Source organism: Lactuca saligna, chromosome 8, assembly GCF_052625555.1.
Source record: "Lactuca saligna cultivar CGN05327 chromosome 8, ASM5262555v1, whole genome shotgun sequence".
NCBI lineage: Eukaryota > Viridiplantae > Streptophyta > Magnoliopsida > Asterales > Asteraceae > Lactuca > Lactuca saligna.
The window spans coordinates 30,861,857-30,873,378 of NC_136424.1; the positions used below are offsets into that span (position 1 = coordinate 30,861,857).

At 32.0% G+C, this 11,522-nt stretch overlaps 1 protein-coding gene across 3 annotated transcripts; it reads left to right on the forward strand.

Moving 5' to 3' along the window:
- The first annotated feature begins 4,921 nt into the window (after nt 1–4,921).
- LOC145011520 (FAD/NAD(P)-binding oxidoreductase family protein) lies at nt 4,922–7,969 on the forward strand. 3 transcript variants are annotated; one of them, XR_013664139.1, is made up of 8 exons: nt 4,922–5,147; nt 5,359–5,505; nt 5,573–5,641; nt 5,783–5,948; nt 6,087–6,321; nt 6,409–6,952; nt 7,332–7,447; nt 7,522–7,968. XR_013664139.1 is itself a non-coding variant. In XM_078970251.1 (7 exons), the coding sequence occupies exons 1-6, from the start codon at nt 5,068–5,070 to the stop codon at nt 6,939–6,941; spliced, it is 1,230 nt and encodes a 409-aa protein (XP_078826377.1). In that variant the 5' UTR covers nt 4,922–5,067; the 3' UTR covers nt 6,942–6,952; nt 7,332–7,969. The 3 variants fall into 3 exon arrangements, 2 of the variants coding, with proteins under 2 accessions (XP_078826377.1, XP_078826378.1); XM_078970251.1 differs by having other exon boundaries at nt 7,332–7,969; XM_078970252.1 differs by lacking the exons at nt 7,332–7,447; nt 7,522–7,968 and having other exon boundaries at nt 6,409–6,995.
- Nucleotides 7,970–11,522: the final 3,553 nt, after the last annotated feature.

An 11,522-nucleotide genomic window follows, 5' to 3' on the forward strand; every position in this document is an offset into this window, starting at 1 on the left:
AAGCCTATCTGTTTAGTTATCATGTCGTGTCAGTCTGTTTATTTGCCTATCCGTTTAGTTATCGTGTCGTGTTAATCCGTTTATTTTTGTTATGATTTTGTGTTTGGTTTTGAGTTAAAGTCTAAACCTTATAGAAAAAATAAAATAAAAATTATAATATGTTTAGAAAGAAAAATGGAATGAATTAGAGTTGGGAAATAAATGAGATATGTAACGAAGAGAGTGAAATTAAGTTATTTTAAAAGTTTGAATTTTACTTTTAATTTTTGAATTTGGGCCATTACAAACATATAATATTTAAAATATTTATAATATGAAATTTATAAAAAATTATATATAATTAAACATGTTATATTTGAGTTGAAAGTCTTAACCCTAACCCGATCCGTTTAATTATCGTGTCGTGTATGTCAACTCTTTTATTTTCGTATCGATTTCATATCGGGTTTCGGGTTAAAGTTTAAACCTTAAAAATATTTTGTTTTATTGAAACATTTTAAAGGTTCATAGTAAGAGATTGGAACCGAAAAAAATTATAATAAGTTTAGAAAGCGAAATGGAAAAGTTTGAGTTGGGAAGCAAATGAGATAAGTAATGAGGAGGAATAAAATTAAGTCTATTTGAAAGTTTGAGTTTTACTTTTATTTCTTGAGTTTGGGCTACTATAGATGTATAAGGCATGAACGATTTAATGAAATATAGCACCGTACTTTCTATTTTCAGCTTGTTTTATCAATGTACTTTCATTAATAATAAGACAATTTCACGAATGGTATTATTTGTAACCTATCTTTTGCAATGTCTGGAAAAAAATCAATGTATGCAAGAGTTTTTTTATTGTATGAAACAACCACTATTACTGCCGTTCAAGACATCGTTGATGGTCTCCTCATACCAAAATCATAGTATACTAAGCAATTGTAGAACTACTATTTTTTCCCCCTTACCATCCTTACGTGTTTTCCTTTTTTTGAGTTATTCAATCACGAAAAGAGAATGTTAAAGGGATGGCGTGGTGTATATTAGAAGGGAAAGAAAGACCGACAATAGTGTGTCGTCAGGTTAAACATAGGAGAATGTTAAATGAAAGGGGAGGAACAAGATTCCATGATTCTTTTTAACATCCCTAGTTAAGAAGGGGAACTCAAAATGGTAGGGGATAGGGACAAGTAGGAGTGGGATATTGTTTGATTTTTTATTTAATATTTTTATTAATGAAAATTTATTTGGCAAACTATAAAACTATTATAAAATGGTATTAAAACTAATTTTAAATGTCTAACTATACAAGAAAATAAAATCATAAAAATCAACATTGTAGTATTCCCTAACATTATACTAAAATTAATATATTTTAAAAACTAAAAGTTTTTTTATTAAATTTTATTTAATAATAATAATAATAATAATAATAATAATAATAATAATAATAATATTAATAATAACAATTTATTATTTTTATTACTATTATTATTAGGGGTTTTCTATAAATACCCTTATCATTTTCCAATTTCACACACCTGATTTGATTTTTTGTCAATTTTTTCCTTATTTTGTTAAATTTGTTGTTTTTAATTCTTTTTAATTTATTATTATTATTATTATTATTATTATTATTATTATTATTATTATTATATTTTATTATTATTATTATTATTATTATTATAAATTTCGTATAAAAAATAAAATTAATAATAATAATAATAATATAAATTAAAAAAGAATTAAAATAACTAAACAAACAAAATAGGAGAAAAATAAAAATAACAATGGATAAAAAAAAATGATGTCAAATCAAATATCAAAATTTTAATTTGAATGACTTTAGGGGTAAATATGATTAGGAGATTTTTTAAGTACCCCTCTAATTTTCAAATTCCATCATCTGATTTGATTTTTTGTTTTTTGTTGTTGTTTTTTATTTATTTATTTATTTATTGTTTTTAATTTTTTATTAATAATAATAATATTATTATTATTATTATTATTATTATTATTATTATAATTATAAATTCGCACAAAAGTTTAACTTTCAGACGACATTATAAATTCGAACGTCTATATAAAATTAGTTTTAAATATATTTTTATATTTTAATATTAATATTAATATTTTTTTTATTATTAAAAATTGCGAACAACATTTTATAAATCGAACATTATAAATTTGAACGACTATATAAAGTTGGAACAAAAATAAAGTTTAATCCCTATTAATTATGTATATTAATTGGTACGGTATTATAATTGTGTGTTGCGTTATGCAGATTGATACCATTTAGTCGAACACTATTCAATGCTTCCGATTTTATATAAGCATTCGAATTTATAATGTCCGATTTATAAAACGTTGTTCGAAGTTTATAAAATTAATAATGTTAATATTAAAATATAAAAAAATATTTAAAAAACCGATTTTATATAGCTGATCAAATTTAAATTGTTTTCTGGATGTTAAAATTTTATGCAAAATTTATAATAATAATAATAATAATTAACAAAAAAAATTGAAAAAAAACACAACAAAAAAGAAAAAAGCAATGTCAAATCAAATATTAAAATTTTGATTTGATTGATTTTAGAATGTGTCGGACATTGAACCTTTGAGTTGGAGGGCTGGAAATATAATAAAACAGTGGGCCACAATATTTTTTTAGTTGTAAGCCTAATATATAAATTTTTTAATAGTATATGGACTACTTAAAAAAAATAGTGGGGCACAACCCCTTTAGCTCTTAAGAAGTTACGTTCATGTTTTAGATGGGTAAAAACTGTTAAGAATGATATATATATATATATATATATATATATATATATATATATATATATATATATATATATATATATATATATATATATATATATATATATATATATATATATATATATATATATATATAATGGAAATTGTTTCTTATGAATAGTGAACTTTCATATTTTTTATTTATTTTAGTTCCTGCATTTTATATTGTTTTTTTTGGTAAAATTGGTAACTGTAATTTGGCAACTTTGATCTTTATTTTTTAGTTATTTTGATACTTTTGGTCATTGTAATTGATATTTTTATATTTTTTAGGAACCTTTTAATATTTAAAGTTTGGCCACAAAACTTTAACGGTTTGACAACTTTGATCTCTTTTCTATTTAGGAACCTTTTAATATTTAAAGTTTGACCACAAAACTTTAACGGTTTGATAACTTTGGTCCTCATTTTTTAGCCATTTTAATACTTTTGGTCTTTGTAATCGATATTTTTTAACGGTTTAACAACTTTGATCATTTTTCTATTTAGGAATCTTTTAATATTTAAAGTTTGACCACAAAATTTTAACGGTTTGATAACTTTGATCCTCATTTTTTAGCCATTTTGACACTTTTGGTCTTTGTAATCGATATTTTTTAACGGTTTAACAACTTTGATCATTTTTCTATTTAGGAACCTTTTAATATTTAAAGTTTGATCACAAAACTTTAACGGTTTGACAACTTTGGTCTTCATTTTTTAGCCATTTTGATACTTTTGGTCTTTGTAATCGATATTTTTTAACGGTTTGACAACTTTGATCCCTTTTCTATTTACGAACCTTTTAATATTTAAAGTTTGACCACAAAACTTTAACGGTTTGACAACTTTGGTCCTCATTTTTTAGCCATTTTGACACTTTTGGTCTTTGTAATCGATATTTTTTAACGGTTTGACAACTTTGATCCCTTTTCTATTTAGGAACCTTTTAATATTTAAAGTTTGACCACAAAAAACTTTAACGGTTTGATAACTTTGGTCCTCATTTTTTAGCCATTTTGATACTTTTGGTCTTTGTAATCGATATTTTTTAACGGTTTAACAACTTTGATCATTTTTCTATTTAGGAACCTTTTAATATTTAAAGTTTGACCACAAAACTTTAACGGTTTGATAACTTTGGTCCTCATTTTTTAGCCATTTTGAAACTTTTGGTCTTTGTAATCGATATTTTTTAATGGTTTAACAACTTTGATCCTTTTTCTATTTAGGAACCTTTTAATATTTAAAGTTTGACCACAAAACTTTAACGGTTTGATAACTTTGGTCCTCATTTTTTAGCCATTTTGATACTTTTGGTCTTTGTAATCGATATTTTTTAACGGTTTGACAACTTTGATCCCTTTTCTATTTAGGAACCTTTTAATATTTAAAGTTTGGCCACAAAACTTAAACGGTTTGACAACTTTGGTCCTCATTTTTTAGCCATTTTGACACTTTTGGTCTTTGTAATCGATATTTTTTAACGGTTTGACAACTTTGATCCATTTTCTATTTAAGAACCTTTTAATATTTAAAGTTTGACCACGAAACTTGAACGGTTTGACAACTTTGGTTTTCATTTTTAGCCATTTTGACACTTTTGGTCCTTATAATCGATATTTTACATTTTTTAGGAACTTTTTAATATTTAAAGTTTGACTACAAAACTTTAACGGTTTGACAACTTTGATCCATTTTCTATTTAGGAACCTTTTAATATTTAAAGTTGGCCACAAAACTTTAACGGTTCGACAACTTTGATCTATTTTCTAAAAACTTGCTAATTTTAACGCTTTAATTCTTTAGCCATTTTCACACTTCTAGTCCTTGCAGTCAAAACTTTTACATTTTCTCATAAAAACGTGAACAAAACGGTCCGGGGCAAAGCCCGGGCTTGTTATCCTTACATTTTCTATGTCTGTCATATTTATCGATTCGAAAACAACATTGAAAGCTTTTAGCCTGGCTTAGCGGGGTAACCTTTCTAGTTATTTTTATGAATTTTGATTGCCTTGGGAGTTACGTATCGTATGACGTATGTCATATATCCTGCTAGAAAATGAGGACCCGCCGCCTGCCGGGCACCTCACATATCATATATATATGATCATAATACAATATTGAATAGGGGATTGAAGTGTTCTATTTGGTCACGTCTCGTAATATATATAAAGGCAGAAACACATACACTTTCTCCTCCAGTCCTCCACCTCAAATGATTTCACCTTTCCTCTAATACAAACAAAAAAACACTACAGAAAGTCAGAAATCAACAGAACAAAGATGGAGGTTTATGAAGATGAAGATATAGTGATTGTTGGTGCTGGGTTAGCTGGTCTCACAACTGCCTTGTCTCTTCACAGGTATTCAAATTCTACCATCTCTTTTGCACGCTTCACTCACTTGTACCCTGCAACTCATCCAATCGCCACCATCGGGAAAACTCACTCACTCACCACTGATTGAAGCAATTCATAAAAGCTCTTTCCTTTGTTTCTTAGTTACTTGTACAGTATTCATGTATTTGAATTTGCGCTTCAAATGTTCACCTTGTTTTCTTTTTCTTTCATCAAGATTGGGTTTGAAGAGCTTGGTGTTGGAGTCATCAGAGAGCTTGCGAATTACCGGATTCGCCCTTACACTATGGACCAATGCTTGGAAGGCACTCGATGCGGTTGGAATCGGGGATTCCCTCAGACAAAAGTCTACCCAAATGAAAGGGTAAAATAGTCATTATAACCAGGGTTATTCCAGTAATTCTATAATCAACTCAGTTTTGTTGTTCCAGATTCAAGATCGCATCTCCTGATACTGGTCTTTTTACTTCACAGCAAGCTCTCGACAAAGATGGAAAATTGTGAGTTATTTATATATTTATGATAACGACACAATTCAAATCATTTCACATTACGTTTTTTCAGAGATTTATTTATGTGTGTGGTATTTCTTTCTATATATAAACTCTAGTGACTGTAAATTAATCTCGATTAATTTATAGCAAAGGTTATGAAAGCCGATGTGTTAAGAGAAAGGATTTAATGGAGACATTAGTCAAGGAGCTTCCACCAGGCACCATTAGATACTCTTCCAAGGTCGTCACCATTGATGAACACGATCGCTTCAAGCTCGTGCACTTAGCCGATGGCACCATTCTCAAAACCAAAGTAATATTTTCTTTAAACGGTTTTACTTTGATGAATCATATATATATATATATATATATATATATATATATATATATATATATATATATATATATATATATATATATATATCTCATTCATTAATGTATCAATGTATAGGTCTTGATTGGATGCGATGGAGTTAACTCAGTGGTGGCAAAATGGTTGGGTCTCGGGTCACCCGTAAGTGTGGGGAGGTCAGCTATTCGGGGCTTGGTTGAGTTCCCAAATGGGTCGGGTTTTGATCCTATGTTTCATGTCAACTTTGGAGGTGGTGTACGCTATGGTTTTCTTCCCGTTGATGACAAGACTGTCTACTGGTTTTGCACCTTCACCCCATCTCAAGTTCCATCTTGTAAGTCGTTTTTGAATATGAGTTATAAAACATATTATATATACTTATATTTAGAGTCAAGATTCAAGAATCACTTTTTTCTTATAGATGAAGAAGATTGGTATGAAAACCCTATAAAAATGAAGCAATTTGTATTGAGTCGGATCAACAAGATGCCTCAAGAAGCGCAAGACGTGGTGGAAAGAACATTGATAACTAGCATATCTTTGTCGCCATTAAAGTTCAGATTACCATGGAATGTTTTATTTGGAGACATAGTGAAAGACAATGTTTGTGTAGCTGGGGATGCCCTTCATCCGATGACTCCTGATATAGGTCAAGGTGGGTGTTCATCATTAGAAGACTCGGTGGTCCTTGGAAGATGTATTGGGGAGGCTCTTTTGAAAAAAGTTGATGGAAAAGATGATGAGTTTGAGAGGATTGAAAAGGGGTTGAAGAAATATGGAAAGGAAAGGAGGTGGAGAAGTTTTAGTTTGATTAGTGTTGCTTATTGTGTGGGGTTTATGCAAGAGAGTAAGGGTATAATGATGAGTTTCTTGAGGAAAGTGTGGTTTTCAAAATATACACCTAGTGCTTTTCTTAAGATGGCTAATTTTGATTGTGGGGATCTTGTAATATGAATCAAGAAATGGTAATTTTCTTCTGAAAATGAGTTAGATTCATGATTTTTAAGATATTATTTTGTATCTAAGCTATCATAGTAATGAATGTTTTTCTATGTTATATATTTATTATCAAATAGTTTTCTTTAATTATCATGGTACAATAGTGAGATGACAAACGGGCAACAAGCTGCGCCGTTAAGCCTTTTTATATGGTAAATCTAATTCTTTTAAAAACAACATCCATAGATTTAGGGGATAGAACATTGCTATGCATGATCCGTTGTATTCTATTAAGAAACTCGACCGCATCCGACGAGAGGAAACCAAATGTATCAAATGCAAATTGTATGAACAAGTGTTGATTTTACATGTACGATTTCTCATGTTTGGTGACTTTTCTTGTAGGAGCTTTTAAAGCAGCCTGTCCTGCTGTGAAACCCCCAGCCCTGAAGCCCAGAAGAGGGGATACCCCTGTAAGGTCCACACATGCATGTTTTTCCCCGACCCATCCAAAAATCAATGTTAGTCGGTTTGAGGGTTGACATTCCTTCTGTCGGGTCAGTCAAGAAATTAACATGTGCTTCTTTCTTAGCAGAAACTCTAGCACGCTTAAATGTGTCAAACAAAACATCCCTAACCATATCGTGCCTGTATTTGAACCCCGGAAGCATGATCGGTTTAGAGCAGGGGCACCATGTACAGCTGTACAGGGCCTAAAATTTTTAGGGGCCCGTTCTTTTAATTTTTTTTTAAACTATACACTTATAGCCTACAGGTTGGCCCAAGGGTGAAGGAATGAAAATTTGTAGACCACCCACAAGACGCACTGCCAAAAGTGAGAAGATGCACAAAGAAAAATATAATGAATAACAACCATCTCTGTGATTTACGTTCAGGCTTAACGATTCAGAAATCAGAATCAGTAACCATAGTGTGATTTTCTGGTAAAAGCATGACTTTCTAGTAAATGCCTGATTTCTACTTTTCTTTTTGTTCAAAGCCTTGAATCGGAATTGGATTTTTCCGATTTGTCCCAGAAATCCGAAATTTTACATACCAGATTATGTTTATTGCTTAGATTATGTTTATTACATATTAGAATTTAAAAATATGTTTATATGTTTATCAGATTATGTTAATATGTTTATCAGGAAGTGTCAAGACCTGCTATGACCTGCCAATCAAATGATATTCAAAAGAAGAATAAGAACAAAATCTTTATTGTATTTTACTGAAAATACTCAAAGTAGCAAAAAGATAACAATGGTCTTCTAGCTTTATAGGTGCTGGTCCTAAAATAGGCATGACCTTTTAGTGTTGAACACCATCTACGGTAATATAACCATTCCATTATCCAACCACTTTTCGTTATTCAAGGTGGAAAATCTTCCTTTTAACTTTCTTGTTAAAAATGATTAAATTATTACAAACTAAAATGTAAATAAACCATAAAATAGCAATCACAACCCAATAAAATTAACCATCACACTGCTACCTTTATAATACATGTATGCTACAAAAAAGGGTAAAATTGGAAATACATTAGTGCCAAAATAGCATCAGGTGGTTAAGGGGTATTTTGGCCAATTTCTGCAAAGAGTTTGTTGCATGTAACGCCCGTGTTTCTAGGCTTGCCATTTTTAACAATATAATAGTCTAGGTTAACCTTGTAACTCAACTTGAAATAATAAGAATGTATTATTTGTGAATTATTTGAATTATGTGATTTATGTGTGTATTTTCCTAATTTTTATAATTTAATGAATTAAGAATAAAATAAGCGTCAAAATTAAAGTGTGAGATAAGCCTGACATCTTTGCATAAAGTTGTAGTGGTTGAAACAAGGATTCCGGAGATATAAGGAATGCCAAAATCCGAGTTATAACGAAGAAGTTATGACCTGTCGAAGTTTCGAGACAGAACCGGTACGACGCCGAGTGACGTAAAATATGAATTTAAGATAGAGCGATATTTAGCCTTAGCGATCTAAACGAAAGTCGTAGATTTCGTTAAACCGAGAGCGTGCATAAAAGGAACGCCCAAATCTGACTTCGTATGAGGAAGTTATGATTTTCTGAAGTTTCGACGTGGCAGTATGCAGCCCGAATACTCGATTTGAGATCGAGCGGTTTTTAGCCGAAACAATCTAAATGAGAAACGAAGATCTCGTTGTTAGTAGCGAAACGATGACAAGTTAGGCGAGGACGGACGTCAGACGAAGAAGTTATGAATTTATAACGAAGTTTTTCTGTCCCGGCCTTCTAAAAATAAATAATAAAAATAAAAGTCAAAATTAGCCGACGGAGTCTAAATGAAAGTTGTAGAGTATGGTTTGACCTTCGCGTGGATATAAAGAACATCGAAAACGGAGCTCGTATGCGAAAGTTACGCAATTTAGAAGTTTGACAAGTCAATTACGCCCCGCGTAATTTGAGTACGCCCTGCGTACTCAGTCGGATGCAACTTGTCTGACCAATACTCGAGTGCCACCAGTCGACGCACGCAGTGACGTCAAAGTACGCCCCGCGTACTGAGTACGCCCCACGTAATTTGAGATTACGCCCCGCGTAATCCCAGACCCAGCAGCCTATAAATAGAACTCGAATTCAGCCATTTTCTCTTGTTCAAACTCTTCCCTCTCTCTAAGTTTTGCCTCGTTTTGCATGTCGTTTATGCCCCAAAGCCCCGGTATCATTCCCGAGCCCCGAAGCAAGATCCGAAGCCCCGAGGATCCCGAAGAGCGTTCTTCTCGAGCCGAAACGCTGCCCGTGAGGAGCCCGGTTTTGTGAAGATCTTCCAGATCTACGGAGAAAAACCTCTTCTGCAAGCCGTAGTGCTGCCCGATCATCTTCTGATCAAGTGAGTGTGTAGTTATTTTCATTCCAACGCAATATTATGAAGTATTTCCTATAAAATACGTGTTATGTGTATATATTTGGTTGTTATACGTGTGAGTGTATATTCACTCTCTTCTATCTTATAGATCTGATGTATTCTCTATGAAATACGTGTTATGTGTGTATGCCTCATCTGTTATGTGGAATATGTATTGCTTAATGCATGTTATACAAGTTTTTAAACAATGTATAAAAATGTATATTTTTATCTACTAATATGTTGGGTAGAACATGGGTAGGTAATTGGTGTGTAATAAACAGATGAGAGGCCTCGGTGTTATTGGTGTTATTCTAGTCATTCAGCAGAGTATGGATGACGACCACGGACTATTCTAGACTGTCCTGTGGAATACTAGTAGGCTCATTACCTGTAGGTGTTGTGAACGACGTGTTCACCGGTGTACTCTATCCCCCACATGGTTGCCTTTAGGATACTTATTGTTGAGGAAACCCCTCTGCAGTAATGTCCGTCCCGATGAAAAATCCTAAATTAGGTTCCTTATAATAGACGTTATTTTTAGGAACGTAAGGTGAGGATAACGGGAATGGGTAATCGGGTTTATTGTTGATTGTTGAAATTAAATATAATTATTGTGGGTTGAAAACCCTATATGCTCACCAGGCTCCCAATCCTGACCCACTCAGTTGATTTATTTTACAGGAAGTGGCGCAAGAGTTTAAGATGGGCGAACATCAAGTTGTTTTTGTTTACAAGTCTGTATATGTATATATTTGTTGAACGACTTGTAATGTTATCGTTTATGCTTTATGACCTGTATCGGAACATGACATCCCGACTTTTGATTATGAAATGAAATCATATTTCTTTATGAAATGTTTTGATAAATATCTATTTTATCATGTTTTGTTTTTGGGAACAAATTTCGCATCTCTTTTAAAATTAAAAGGATTTACTCTGAAAATTATTTTAAAAAGCATAAATGAAATCGGTCTTTTCTGGCCGAGATTTTGGGGATGTCACAGTTGGTATCAGAGCATTAGTTTAAGCGAATTAAGAATTCGTAGGATTTCTAAACTTAAACTTAGGATGCTAAGTGGAGATTGTTAGGTGTGTGTCTGATAAATTTTTAGACACGAGCACTAGTTTATTTTAGGAAAGTTGCCTAAAATGCTTTTATGTGCTAAATGTTATATGTTGCCATATATGATATTATTTGTTCGGATCTACGGTTTATTGCCAACCGGATCTGAAGGTTTATGTGTTTAGGATTCTAAGCGTATATGTACGATATTAAAACTAGCATGTAATCGTTTGGAGTAATAAGGTGAAATTATTCGGTGTATAGATCAAAATGGTGAGAACAAGAAGCAGAGTTGGAAATGCTAATGAAAACAGGAATCAACCGCATGTAATCGAACAAGTACCTGTCGTAGCTGCTGCACCTGAGCCGATAATAATGGTTGGTGTACAAATGATTATTCAAATGATGTTAGATCGTCAGATGGAAGAAACAAGACGCCTGCTTAGGCAGAATCGTGAAGAACCGTCAATTCAAGCGGAAGAGCCCGAGGATAATGGAGGGCAGTCTGAAGGAGAAAACTTTAGTGGGATCATTGGTCAAGACGAACAACCAGTGGTTAGACGCAATAACCAGTATGGAGGAAATGATGGTCGTGGGTGCAAGTATAAGGATTTCATGGCATCCAAACCACCATGCCTATCCGGAAGCCCGACGCC

Bases quoted from the DNA above. Each gene is read 5' to 3' on its own strand.
- LOC145011520 (XM_078970251.1), top strand. From the start codon at position 5,068: ATGGAGGTTTATGAAGATGAAGATATAGTGATTGTTGGTGCTGGGTTA. The intron at 5,148-5,358 runs GTATTCAAATTC...TCTTTCATCAAG, and splicing joins ACTGCCTTGTCTCTTCACAG to ATTGGGTTTGAAGAGCTTGG. The intron at 5,642-5,782 runs GTGAGTTATTTA...ATTAATTTATAG, and splicing joins CTCGACAAAGATGGAAAATT to CAAAGGTTATGAAAGCCGAT.